General features: G+C 44.5%; 2 protein-coding genes across 2 annotated transcripts in view; both read right to left on the bottom strand.

Moving 5' to 3' along the window:
* Nucleotides 1-413: 413 nt before the first annotated feature.
* Nucleotides 414-3,297, bottom strand: LOC117733972 (transcription factor-like 5 protein). Its single transcript, XM_034537967.1, has 6 exons — nt 2,759-3,297; nt 2,507-2,645; nt 2,253-2,415; nt 1,961-2,150; nt 949-1,090; nt 414-539 (listed from the first exon to the last, which is right to left on the bottom strand). The coding sequence occupies exons 1-6, from the start codon at nt 3,295-3,297 to the stop codon at nt 414-416; spliced, it is 1,299 nt and encodes a 432-aa protein (XP_034393858.1).
* Nucleotides 3,298-5,638: 2,341 nt separating this feature from the next.
* The window catches only part of LOC117733921 (death-inducer obliterator 1-like), a 29,731-nt gene continuing 20,743 nt past the window's right edge, over nt 5,639-14,626 (bottom strand). Inside the window, exon 17 of the mRNA XM_034537861.1 lies at nt 5,639-14,261. Within this exon, the coding sequence (XP_034393752.1) occupies nt 6,205-14,261 (8,057 nt within the window). The 3' untranslated portion in view covers nt 5,639-6,204. The remainder of the gene's footprint in view (nt 14,262-14,626) is intronic.

The raw sequence follows: 14,626 nt of genomic DNA, 5'->3' as shown, positions 1-14,626 counted from the left end.
ATGAAATCGAATCATTAGAGCACAATCTCACCTGTTTTCAAAGGGAAACAGTGCCCCCTGTGGATGGCTCAATAAAACAACTTATATATTTATTTATTTTTTACAATGTGGGGGTAGGGGTGGTGGGAGGGAGATAATATATTAGCTGTAGAAGAAATGGCATGGCACTTCAAACACTAGCCGGATGCCGTGTGGTTTTTGAGATGCAGCTGAAGAAAACCAGCCATGTTTGAGCATCCGGTGGTCTGAGCCTGGAAACCTTTTTAAATAATTGTTACGTAGTCAGAAGCAGGGCTGCTTTTTTTTTTTTGTTCTCAGTTAAAACGTTCCAACACATTGACCTTTAGCCAGACCTCGTGGTACAACCCGGGCTGAAATGTGAAGTTCACATGAGATAAAAAGGAGTGAGAGGGTCATTGCTCTACCGCAAGAGGGATGCTCAGTATCTCATCCATCTCCCGGTGGATTGGATCCGGGCCTGAAGAAGGGCCGGATTTAAGAAAGTGTCCTTTCCCATCAGCGAATGCCGTCTGAAACTCCTGCAAAAGAGAGAATAGCAAATGGTTGTGGCTGATGACAGATAGTACCAGTACCGCGGTGTTTTTAATCTGTGCCTATCTAGACTGCCCCTCTTGTCCTCCCGGTGGTGGAGGTGGTGTTACACACATTGTTTTTACTTCGCTGCCAAGATTTTATACGATTTCCACATACTGCAACGCTAGATGATCCATCACAGTAAAACAATAAAGTTGATTTGATTTTACACTTTGAAAGCAAGAAGATATTGATTTTAAGGAAAAAGTAATATCGTGTGATCCGCGTTAGTTATTACTCAGGCACTGAGAGCAGCCCTGGGTTTCAAGTCTCAAATAATTCAGTTGCAGGATGATGGAAGCCAAACTGCTTTACGTTCAACGTCAATCATGCTGAAACTGAACGCGAGCTCACTTCTTTGAAGGTGTCTCCGTAGGTTTTCTTGATGTATCCGAGGAAGGCGGTGGTCCACTGCAGGGTGGTGACTTTGTCTGTATCCGACTCACAAAATGGCACCAGCATGTTCAGCTCGTCGCAGTACAAACGGATCCTCTTCCTGTGCAGGAGCAAAGACGTCACGCGTGTTATTATCAGTGCCTTTTGCGAGCTTTACTGACATGGCCTTTAGATCCCGAAGTCTCGTGGGTCAGAGGATCTTGCCTTAGACAGTACACAGTGCAGAGAGACAGGAAACATTGGGAGACAAGAGGTAACACATGCAACGGTCCGCGGATGGAATTGAATGGAGGACAGGCAAGGCGAGTTCATTTGAATAGCACCGTTTCACTCTAACTGAGAGAAAAACAGACATAAGTATAAAATAAAATACTTTTTTTTTTAAAAAGGTATATACACGTTTTATGAAAGTATAAACAAGTTTAAAACCAAAACCAATAAAATACTATAAAAAATATAATGAAAAACATTTAATTAAAAGCTGTAGAAAAGAGAACAGTCTTTAGCTTGGTTTTTAAAAAATGGCTTCAGTTGGGCCTTATCTTCCAGGGCATACTATACTATGACTTTTAAATAGTTTTAATATAGTTTATGGTAGCCTCTCTACTCTGCTGATCGTGGTACAGTGCACACTCGTAAATTCCCACTACGGAACAAACCTGTCCATAGGATGTACACAAATATTGTAAACATATCCATCACCAGGAAAAGCATTGCCTTTACAGTAACGCAACACTTGTCCAAATCAAAACAGCGTACAGTAAATGAACGAGGGAGCACTTTAGAGTAATATAGTCTGTAGTGACAGCTAAGCTACATACACACATTTGTTATACTAACCTTTTTTTCACACCCCGAGAGAATTTATATGACTATGGCCCAGAGCAAAAACATCAAATTCTGATTTTAAAAAAAGTACATTAATATGTCTGGATGAATTCCTGAAACCAGTTCACAAACTGTGACTCACCTGCGTTCCCTCTCCTTACTGTTGTGCCTCTCCCTGCGCTGGATCAGTGACATATGAGATTGAGGTCTTCTCGAGGTGCTGCTCCCTGATTCCCCAGCTGAGCCTGGGCCAGCTGAAGCAGACCTGCGGTGTCGAGAGCCGTGGGTGCTACCGTGCTTCTTGAAGGCAGCTGGTGTCGCCACGTCGTCATCTTTGAAAAACAAGAGTGCATAAAACTGAATTAGGAGACAAACAACTGGTGAAAAAAAAAACTCCCAACGTATGAAATGAGAGTAGGTTTAGAGTTTATTACTTTCTATGTTCACCAAATGCTGCTCCTCCGTTGAGTTGCTGCCACTTGTATAGTGAGCTGTCGTGACAATCCTCTCCGGGCGGAAGTTAAATGAGAAACTCTTGGGCATGATTAAACCCTGATGCTTGTACGGTTCAACCATATGAGGATTATGGCCAATCACCTGAGGTTAAAACAGGAAAATAGAGGATTGAATAATTATTTATACCTGTGCTTCCTATCCAGCTGTGAGTGCATTTTTTTTTTCATCATACTTGTTCACACATGTTGGTGACTGCGTGTGGGCTGGAAACCTCAAACGGATTCGCTCTGTCAGTTTTTATCCACTTGTGCATTTGAGGGTGAATGGTCGCCTCTTGAGCCTCCGCAGACTGCTGAAGCATTGTCAAAAAACTGAAACACAACAATGGAGATATTGCACATGACATAAAAATAAGCATTATGGGGCTGTATTTACTGCTGTATTTACTTAATAAATATTAGTACGCTATATTCGTGACGCCTACTTGCTGAGAACTGCAGACTGGATATCTTGCGGTCTCGGGGTGTCGGCAGACAGGCTGTTAAACCTTTTCTCCAAGCAAACTCTGGCGGACGATCTGGATCGCATCTGTGAAGATGTGCTGCAGTCGGCCCGTAGTTCGGTCGGGCTGTCCTGCCCTCGGACTCTGGCCAGCACAAAACCCGGCACCTCACCGTGAGAAGCCGGTGTCTTCTCTCCTGGCATCACCAGATAGTGTTCATCAGTTGAAGTCGACAGGTCGATAGCTTGAGTGGGCATGACGGGGGAATCGGGGTGAGACCTGCCGTCGGGCACATCTGGAGGGGCTGCGTGTGCCTCCATGTGTACCTGGATGAGGTGCTGGAGGTGTGTATATTCAACCTCGGACATCTCCATCAGACCGAGCTCGGGTCCCAGGATCTGCCCATGATCAATTGTCAAACATGCACCTTGGCTCAAAATCACCCCGCCGGGGTCACAGGTGTGTTCTCTGGACGAAGGTGATACATGGAGGGTTGTACAGGCCGAGGGGAACGATGACATCCTGGTCCTCTGGAGATGAGCTGGAGATCAAGGAAACATTAGCTACTCATTAGCTACATTAGCTACATTGACACCAGAGCAGGCTATGTAGCTTCAGCCCCCATGTTAATCAACAACCTGTTGGCGTGGTTTATTAATTAATTAATTTTTGCTACAACATTATGGTTTCAAACTAGCCAACAAAAACAACACTCACATCATCCCGAACAGCCACGACCTCAAACTGCCCGGAGCTAACGTTAGCGTTGATTACGAAAAAGCTAACGTTCGCTCGTGACGTCACGGCAGCGAAAGAGCAACTTTAAGCTAGCTAGCTTGTTAATGCTAGTTTATACACTCGAGTCCACGCGAACGTCAAATATGAAACTTTTTCTACGGACGAGTCGTTAAATTTAGCTGGACTCTAAATAAGACGCAGCTCTATCAGTCGGCTTTCTAAAACGGGGCTTTATTATTTTTGGGGTCTTTAAACTTACTTTGTGTGCGCAACCTCGACGAAGGAGCGATGGCCGCCGGTGAAGTGACGTCGTTGCGCTTCGTCAATGTCAATGTAGTGGGGTCACAAGATTTAATATTTTACTTTATATGTCGTTTCAAAATAAAATATCCTTATTTTACTCCTTGTAAAAATAATATGCAGCGTTGTGAATCAAACGATCCACAACACTGCGTAACGTAGTTTCCCCAAGCTTATAACATGCTGCTGACGCATGAATGCATTAGTAATAATGAACTATCCTAAAGTATAGTGAAAGTATACTAAAATGCTTAGTTCCAACACTGTAAAAAGAATACTAATAAAACATGATTACTATACATCTGAATCAGACGTGTTTATTGCCAGGTACGTCGAGGAATATGATGCATAACAATACACATAGACAGAGAATAAAACAATACAACATATAATAAAAACAATAAACATATATATAGTGCAATAATAGATACATATGGTCAATAATAAACAGATAATAGTACCTTAAAACAAGTATATATTTTGTTAATAAAAATGCAGAGTGTATTTTATTAAGAGAAGAAAAAGCATCCCAACAACGAGCAGAAGCTTCTATATTTGAATAGTATGCCGTACTGGACTCGATAACTAATATTAAAGGGTGATTTTGTTTCAGTTAATTTTGTCATTTAACGGGAGCAAAAATAATCTGATAATCAAAAGTGTTCTTCAATAAAGGACTTTGTAGTAACCTGGCCTCCACTTCATCCCACTCATGTAATTGTCATTAAAATAAAAGAGACATATGGAAGAGAGACATAATTAAGCACTAACATGTCGAATCACGGAGTAGATTATAGGAAAGGGGATATTCTCATTAATTGTGTACAAGGTCAGAGTTCAAAGTAGGCTAAAATAAAATAATAAAGTACATCGTAATGTTACTTCAGTACAACTCGATCAATATCAGCTCCTGATGTGATGCCTGATGAAGGACTGAAGATTCAACTGAATGCTGTCGCCCCCTTCTGGTAAAACAGGAGCTTTGCAGGTAACTGTGGAACATTAGGTTCAGTCCCCTGTGAGCATGATTTATTTGTCCTCTTTTCCCCCTTCTCTCTTTTTGGACATACCCATTGTCTCTCCACCCTCTTGTCTCATCATGAGCCTTTAAGAAGCCCGAAAACGAATTAACAGGTAGTCTGTGTGTGTTAATTAGGCCATCCCCATGTTATTGTGAAAACACTGTGATTCAATCCAAAGCATCATGTGCTTGTTTTTGCTATATTTAATGGTAGAATGTTTACAAAGATGTAATTATCGAATAAAGTAGTTTGTATTGTGATATATAAACTACCAAATATGGTAGCAAAAATTCCTAAATAGCATCAATAAATAAAATTATACCTACACATTAATGTATCAGTGTTAAAACACCGGCCAGGACATTTTGTCTGCAAGTTAAATTATACTATAAGTTTGTTATCCTTGGAAACAGTTTTTCCAAATCAAAAATACACAGTGTTACTCTATTTATCAGTCCAGATTGTTTTATGTTGCCTAGTTTTGGAGATATGGGCCGGAGAGATGTCTGCTTTTTCTCGCATATATTTGGAGTATATAGCTTGCAGTGCTCAAAGCCCCCAAAATATACATTTAAAAAACTCAACAGCACTGTCTCTTTCCAGAAATCATGACTTGTTTTTTTTCTTCAAGATAATGCAGACCTTGTTCTGAGCAGTAAAGAAGATTGTACCTCTAAAAGATATAAACGTTTGATTTATTACCACAAGCAGAAAGGTGCCGGCATTTTAATATGTGATTTTTTTTTTCAAAATAACACAAATAGGCACAAATATTGATGACAAAATCAGAATACACATTTTTTAAAAAGGTATATAATTTTATTGACCTCTTGCATTCTAAAAGAACAATTAAACAAGGCATTTTTTATCAGCAGAAGAACATAAAAGCCAGATATAGGCTACTGTACTGACACTATAATTATGTTAAAAATCAAAAAAACAAACACAACCTGTACATTCTCTGTACAAAACATTTCATAACATTTCCAACTAGAAATGCACATCCAGTTGAAGTGATTGATTAAGTTTAAGAGGCATTTAGTCATAATCCAATTTAAAAAAAACACAACAACAAAATGCATCTATTTTGAATGCAAGACAAACTAGAATATAGTTAACTTAAATACCTCAGAGCATTTTCATATCAGGCTACAATGTCTGATCTCAATGTCCACATTATTTTGCATCTAGGTCTTTTTGAAATTTTAATAAGACATGGACAAACGCTTTCCTTGAGAAAAAATACATTCAGTGTTTATGCTGTAGTATTTCTATTCAGGTTGACGATACGGAGACTTTTTGCAGGTCTAGTTTGACAGCCTTACTGTCTGTCCTAAGGGGTCCATGCGTTATGATTTTAGCCAGTGTCTAACTCGATTTGACATCGCTGTCAATACTTTCATTAGTTTTAGTTTCTACACATGTATCCTGTTTACCAGTTTTATTGCCCACTTCCTTTTTTTGTTCTCCATCCCCTATCTTTTCATTTCCCGGTGTGCTCATATTACCAGCAGGACTTTTCTCCTGCCCTTTGATCAACTCTTGCTCTCGACTCACTGATCTACCTCGACTCCACGTTCTGTCTGCTGGGTGATCTATTTTTTTCCGTTTTGGGCTAGGGACATCAGGATTGTTGATCATATGATTCGGAAAGCGTATGAGACCTTCTGTTGGAGTGGGAAGCAAGGCAGCTCTGGGTCTCTGGGGTTTTACTGCATGTTGATTTTGTACATTGTCAAAACTGGGGCATGAATTTCCTCCTCTGCTTTGAGTTGGACCTAGGGGTCCATTGTATGTTGCAGAATGTGGATCCCTAGGGCCTTGAGAACTGTCAACTAGATGAGGACTATTGAAATGAGGTGATGATGTCATGTCTGGCCCTCTGCTATCACATCCTGGGCCCCTTATATTTGACCCTTGCATGTCATCCTTCATGGCTGGCTCAAATTCTCTTGAGTCTAACCCTGGGCCCATATCTGGATGTCTTCTATCAGACCTAGGACCCTCAGTGTTTGTATCCCTCCACTCATGCCCATGTCTTATATTTGAACTTTCAGGGGCTCCTCTAATATCTGTTTTACCAGGCCCTAGCCTTCTCATAGCTGGACGTCTACTTCCCCTCCTAAAATCATGCTCAAATCCTGGTCTACCTGTTCTCGGGCTTTCTATGTCTACACCCTGCCTTTCAGATCCGAATCCCCCACAATCTGAAAACCCCTCATCGGTCCCTGGACCTTCAATGTTTGAATTTCTGTTTACAGGCCCTGAGTATCTTGAATCTGGGCCTCTGGGGCCTCTTCTATCAAGACCTTCCACTTCAAAATCGCTCCTGTTTGGGCATGAATTGATCAAGTCTGGAGATCCCCTGTAACCCCCCCTTCTCATAGTAGCCCTTGAATCTGGCTGCATCCAGTCATTCCCAATATGCTCCCCTCTCATATCTGATCCTGGTTCTCCCATATTTGGACCTCTTCTATCACAGCCTTGCCCTTGATTATCTGGATCTCTTTCCACACTGAAAAATGGTCCACGCCCCCTTCTATTTGATCCAGCACCCCCTCTTTCTGGCTCTCTCCTTCCATTTCCAGGTCCTCCCCTACCAGGCCCTGGGCAAACTATATCTTGGTCACCTTCGATAGGCCCTGGGCCGCGGCAAACAGGACCACTCCAATCATCTCCTGGACCTCTCAATGGCCCTGGAAATGGCATAGTTGGTCTTTTCTGTATGAACCTTGGCCCCCTACTTTCAGGGCCTCTCCATTCCCCACAAGAACCATGCCTACTATGTACTTGAACCTGCTCACCTAGACCTTCTTGAATGGGGCCTGGACCTCTGTTGCCATGTATTTTCCAATCATTTCCTGAACATTCCCTTTCATTTCCTACAGACTCCATATTGGGCCCTCTTCCATCGGACCATTGCTCCTCTGTGTCTGTGCCTCTTCTATCAAGTGCAGAGACCCTGAAGTCTGGCTCGTTCCATCTGTCTCCGTGATTTAGACTGCTTATATCTGGCTGTGGTATTCTAATGCCTCCCCTTATAGGCCTTGAACCCCTCAAGTGTCGTCCTATTCTATCAGCTCCTTGGCCCTCAATATCATGTCTGGGTTCTGAACCACTTAAGTCAGCCCCCTCCCAGTCATCTCTTCTGGGTCTTATACCTTTCTGTCTGATGCCTGGGCCTCTAAAGTCTGGACCACCAGATCTTCTGCATTCTGGACCAAGGCTCTCCATGTCCGGACCTCTTCTTTCAGGCACCGGCTCCCTGAATCCTGAGCCTACAGGTTCTTGTTTGCCAGGCCCAGGGCCATCAATGTCTCGACCTCTACTTTCACAACCCAGTCCTCTAAAATCTGGACCTCTTGGACGTTTCCTATCAGGCCCTGGACCCTCCATAACAGTTCTTTCAGGCCTTGCACCCCTGATAGGTGGACCTCGCCAATCAGACTCTGGACCCTCCATATTTAGAGGTCTTCTTCCTGGCTCAGGCCCTCTGAAATGTGGACCTTCTGGACCTCTCCTGTCAGCTCCTGGGCCCTCTCTGTTTGGATCTGAATACTGAAGCTCTGGTCTCCTCATGTCTGGACCTCCTGGGACTCTCCTGTTGGACCCCAGACCATCAATACTGGAACCTGGTCCTTCTGGCCTTGGTCCCTCGATAACAGGATCTCTCCTGTCAGGCCCTGGGCCCTCAATATTTGGTTGTCCACTTTCTGGCCCGAGACCCCTGATGTGTGGTCCTCTCTGTCCTCTTCCATCAGGCCCTGGGCCTTCTATGCCTGGACCAGTTCTTTCAGGCCTCATTCCAGTAAAGTCAGTCCCTGGACCTCTCACATATGGTCCCTTCATGTCAGCACCATGTATATCAGGGGTTTGATCTCCTAGACCTCTCCTGTCAGGTCTTTGTCCTTTCAACGAGGGAACTCTATTTTCACACCCAGGCCCTCTAAATTCTGGACCTCCTGGTCCTCTTCTGTCAGGCCTTAGTCCATCCATAGCTAGATCTTTTCGGTCATGCCCTGGTCCCTGGAAACCAGGACCCCCTGGTCCTCTCCTTTCTTGACTGTCCATGGTGTGACTCCTCTTTTCATGTCCTGGCCCACTAAAATCTGGAACTTCTGGTTCTCTCCTGACAGGCCAGAGGCCGCCCATGGTAGGACCTTCTCTATCAGGTACTGGTCCCCTGAAATCTGGATCTCTTCTGTTAGGTCTTGGGGCCTCCATAGGAGGACCTCTCCTTTCAAGTCCCGGGCTTCTGAAATCTGGACACCCAGAACCTCTACTATCAGGCCCAGGACGCTCTATAGATAAACTTCTCCTCTCGGGCCTTGATCCTCTGAAATCTGGACCTATAGGTCCTCTCCAATCAAGCCCAGGATCCTCCATTGCTGGACCTCTCCTCTCAGGATCTGGTCCCCTGAAATCTGGACCTCCAGGTCCTCTCCTGTCAGGCCCAGAACCTTCCATAGCTGGACCTCTTGCAGGTCTGGTTCCTCTGAAATCTGGACCTCCAGATCCTCTCCTGTCAGTCCCAGGACCCTCCATAGCTGGACCTCCCCTCTCAAGCCCTGGGCCCCTGAAATCTAGACCTCCGGGTCTTCTCCTGTCAGGCCCAGCACCCTCCATAGCTTGGCATCTCTTTTCAGGTCGTGGTCCTCTGAAATCTGGACCGCCAGGTCCTCTTTGGTCAGGCCCACAACCCTCCATTGATAAGCCTCTACTTTCAGGCCCTGGTCCCCTGAAATCTGGACCTCCAGATCCTCTCCTGTCAGTCCCAGGACCCTCCATAGCTGGACCTCCCCTCTCAAGCCCTGGTCCCCTTAAATCTGGACCTTCAGATCCTCTCCTCTCAGGCCCTGGTCCCCTTAAATCCTGACCTCCAGGTCGTCTTCTGACAGGCACAGGGCCCTCCATATACATGCCTCTGCTTTCAGGCCCTGGACCCCGGAAATCTGGACCTCCAGGTCCTCTCCTATCAGGCCTAGGACCCTCCATGGATAAATCTCTGCTTTCAGGCCCTGGACCCCTGCAATCTGGACCTCCAGATGCTCTCCTGTCAGGCCCAATACCCTCCATAGCATTACCTCTCCTTTCAGGGCCCAGTCCCCTGAAATCTGGAACTCCAGGTACTCTCCTGTCAGGCCCAATACCCTCCATAGCATTACCTCTCCTTTCAGGGCCCAGTCCCCTGAAATCTGGAACTCCAGGTACTCTTCTGTCAGGACCAGCACCCTCAATAGATAAACATCTTGTTTCAGGTCCCAGTTCACTGAAATCTGGACCGGGTACAGGACCCTCCATAGCTGGACCTCTCCTTTCAGGCCCTAGACCAACCATATCAGGTCCTCTCCTTTCAGGCCATGATCTATTGAAATCTGGACCTGCCAGTCCACTCACGTCTGGTCCCTGACCCTCTATAGCGAGACATTTTCTTTCAGGTCCTAGTCCTCTGAAATGTGTACCACCAGGTCCCCTATTGGTAGGCCCCAGACCCTCCATAGCAAGCCTTGTCCTTTCAAGTCCTGGTCCCAAAAAGGCTGGACCCCCTGGTCCTAGCATACCAGGTCCTAAATTGCTCCTAGTTGGACCGCTCCTTTCAGGCACTTGAACCACCATGAAATCTGCACCTCCTGGTCCTTTGTCATGCCTGAGGTCCTCCGTGTTTGGAACACTTATTTCAGACTCTGGTTCTCTAATGTCTAGGTCTCTAGCACCTCTTCTGTCAGGTCCCTGGCCCTCCACGTGTTTACCTTTTCTAGCAGGCTGATGAATTCTCACTTCATTTTCAAATGGTCCTCCTCTGACTGAACCTGATCCTCTTCTATCTGGCCCTCTCCAGTCATCTCTTATGTCTGATCCTGGGCCACTCCAATCTGGACCCCTCATATGTGAAACCAGGCATTTATCTTGATTTCTAGGGCCCCTCATATCAGGGCCAACAACACTTGGTCCTGGACCTCTCCAATCTGGATTTGCAATGTTTGGAAAGCCATCACCTCTTGTATCTGAGCCACCCAGACTACCCATATCTTGACCAGGCTGCATATAACTGCTTTCTGGTCTGTTTAATTCATGCATAGTTTCTGATTCTCTCCGGTCAGTGCCATGTCCACTCCTTTCAGCCCAAATATCAGGCTGTGGTGCCTTGAATTGTTCTCTAGGCCCACTAATGTCTTGTTCACAACTTTCATATTTTATGTTTGGCCCTGGTTCTCTCATGGGTACATCTTGCCCTCTTTGTAGGCCCCACCTTTCATCTGTCACTGCTCTTAGAACTCTACTCTCTAAAACTGTAGTTGCATTTGAATCTAAACTCCTCTCTTGAACACCACCCGTCCTGCTCATGTCTGCATCTCTTCCATGACCCTGAAAACACCTTTTTGAAGGGTCCCTTACCTCTAAAGCTGGACTGCCATCATGCCTAGATTGCCTTTGAGCTCCCCCTGAACCCCTAAAAGATGGACCTGGTCTCCTTATATCTGGACTTGGATCTCGAAAACCACCAGCCATAGCAGATCTCATACCTCCAGTATGTGGATTTTCACCTCTATCTTTTTGGCCGCAACCTCTTCCTATAATATCTGGAGCCCTATCTTCTATCTCCGTGACAGCTGCGAAACTAAATTGTCTTCTCATTTCTGTATCGCTTTGTCTCATATCAGGGCCTAGTCCTTTTACTTCTGGGTTCACACCTTGCATACTATATAGGTTTTGTGTGTGTGATCCATGACCCCAAATGTTGGGACTTATGCCTTGCATGCCTGGATCTCTCATATCAGGCCCTGGGAATCCAATTCCTGCCTCCCTACGATCTATCTGTGGACCTCTATGTCCAAGTTCTGGACCACTCATACCCGGTCCTGGATGCTTTCGCACATAGTCTATTTCAGTTCCCTTAACATCTTTGCCTGTAGCTTGATTTGAAATTCCTCCCCTTTGACGCAGTACATCTTGATGCTTTAAGTCTGGAATACCACCTTCTATCTGTTTGTCTGCCTCACCTGGGCATTTAAGATTTAGCGCTCTCAAACCAATATCGCTAACATTTGATATTGGACCTCCATCAGAAGACCACAGCATATTGGACATTGTTGTTTGACCTCCAATAGGCAGATCATTATTTTCAACTTTAACATGTTGCGTCGAGACGCTGGTATTCGTCAAAGGATCTCGGATTTCCTCAATTTTTACAGCGATACTATTTTCTATGCGGTTAGGTTTCACAAACTGTGGCTCTGGATCAGGGCTCTGAGGAGAATCTCGAATGGGTGGATCAATTTCTCTTAGAGGAATTGAACTTTCCATTTTGCTCATAAATAGAGTCTCCTGTTTAGGGGGTTTATCCACATGTGTAGAAGATCCATTACTTGTGTCATCATGGCCACTGACTGAAGTTTTTTTAGGCTCCTGGGGTTGTGGTGGTTCTGAAGTTTCAAGCTTCACATTGTGATGAAGTTCATGTGAAAAAGGAGAAAAGCCTTTAACAGCATTCTCGACTAGATTACTTTTATGTCCATCAGGCTCATATTTAATAGGAAGCAAGGTAAATGATGATGTGTTACTCTCTACAAGTTGACCAACAACAGAGTCTGAAGAGTCTGGAGCATTACATAGAACATTTAAAGCAGTTGATTTCTCAAGGACTTGTGGGGAAAGTCCCCTGCTCTGCTTTGGTGAAAGGGACCCTGAATCTTTTATCCTAGGAGATGATGGGGATCTTTTACGCCCATGAGAATGTCGGCGTGTAGTATGCTCTTTACGGTGCCGACCCTGGCGTTCAGACTGCTCTCTAGTTCGATGACTTGACCTCTCCCTTTCAGCTCTTCTATGTCTATCCCTTTCCCTACGTCTCCGAGAATGTGAAGGAGAACGCTGCTGATTTCTTCTTGAAGGACTTCTATGGCGGTCTCTTTCACGATGACTTCGCTTCTTTGGTGATGGCTTTTGCTTTCTGCTGTGGTATGAATTAAGAGTGCCCTTGCGGCCGGAACTATGTCCTGTTCTAAACAAAGATGAATCACAAGTCTTTAAACTGCCTCCTTGAAATACATCATCTTGCATTTCATTAAAAAGTGTTTCGTCCTCAGGATCATAAGCTACATCAGAATCTTCAATCTCCCCAGCAGAGGAATAATTGTCATTTTCCTTCACATTGTCCTGCGTTTCATCTTGCTCTTGAACAGTATCTGTATCATTTTCTAAATTAGGGGTGGCTGGTAAGTCTTCAAGCTTAACAGTTTGTAATTCCACATTTGAACTTTCCACAGTGTCTGTAAGGTTGCTGGTCTTGTCTGTTGATACTGACAGTTGACTGAGAGGCAAAGATTTCTGTGGGGGAGACATCAGGGAATCAGAAACAGAAAAGTGAGCCATGAACATACCCACAGCCTCTCTCTGTTGACGTAGTGCTTCTTCCTGCTCCTTCAATTGCCGTTTTTGCTCTTCAATCTGCTTATTGAGCTCCTCAAGCATCCGCTGTTGTTCAGTTAGTGTTGCAGCTGAGACAACCACAGTGCCTGTAGGAATGTTCTGAATTACTCCAGCTGGGGTGGAAGTTTGTGCTGGAGCTGGCGTTACAATCTGGGTAGAAATTGTGGTTGGGGATGATGGAGAATCTGATGTTTGAGTTGAAACAGGTGGCTTTGCTACATCACTTTGAATATCGGCAAAGATGGTCTCGTCCTCTGGATCATAGGCCACACCATCATCTACAAAGCCAGATAGGGCAGGGCCATCTGCCTTAATTGTTTCTATCCTCTTAGGGGCAACCTGTCCATATCCCATTGCTGGATCATACTCCTCTTCTGGGTCATAAGGCCGGTCAAATTCATTTTCTTCTACCATTTTTTTTACTTTGGATTTCTTTCCATACTGTTGGACAATTGGATCCACCATTGATTGAGACACCTGAGAAAACACTGGGCCCTTCTTCAGACTAGCTGTTGGTGTTGTCGTCGTAGAACTTCTGTCAGAAGAGACCACAGAGTCAGTTTGCTTATTGCCGAACAAACTCTTTAAGATAGTCTGCAGCGGTGTCTTATTACTGGACGTTGTTGTGGGATTCTTGTCAGAGATGGTGGACTGAGTGGCAGCAACAGCAGCTGAGGTAGAAACAGGAGGGTGTGTTCTAATATAATTCAAACTAGGTGGCATGGTCACTGAGCCAGAAGAGTCTGATGGTGAACCAGGGCAAGGTGGTGTGCCAGGAGGTGTGGTGCTCGCAGGAGTCTCTGGATTGTATGGTTGAAATATTTCCAATTTGTCTGAACCATAGAGGACTGGGGGTTTTGGAATCCACATCGGGTCTTTGGACATATTAACTTTTGGTCTCTTCTCTTCAATTTCCTGAGGCAAGCTTCCTGGACGTTTTGCCTTCTGGATGACTGCCAGACCCAGGAGAAGATTGGGCCTGTTTTTTTCAAGCCCTGTGAAATAAATCAATAAATTCATAATTAAACAATAACAAAATACTGATAAAATATTGGCATAATAATCAAATTCTTTTTATTTTCGTAGAAGATAATATGTTACTTTATCATAAGAGATGGAAGTGAGCGTGGTATTTACTATGGATAAAATGTGTCTATTTTATTACAGTAGATGAAACAGCTCTCCCGTTTTCCTCCCTCATTCTGACCCCTTAAACCAATCCAAATTATCAAAACGGAAAAAAATATTAATTTGGTGAGATTTTACAGCCTGAATGAGTAAGTGGTTATTCCTGCGCCTTGCAGGTGTTGCCATGGATACTCGTCCAGGCCCAATAATGCATACACTGACTATTAGAGGT

The sequence above is a fragment of the Cyclopterus lumpus genome, chromosome 7 (genome assembly GCF_009769545.1).
Source record: "Cyclopterus lumpus isolate fCycLum1 chromosome 7, fCycLum1.pri, whole genome shotgun sequence".
Taxonomy (NCBI): domain Eukaryota; kingdom Metazoa; phylum Chordata; class Actinopteri; order Perciformes; family Cyclopteridae; genus Cyclopterus; species Cyclopterus lumpus.
This window is presented reverse-complemented; position numbering and strand designations above follow the sequence as displayed.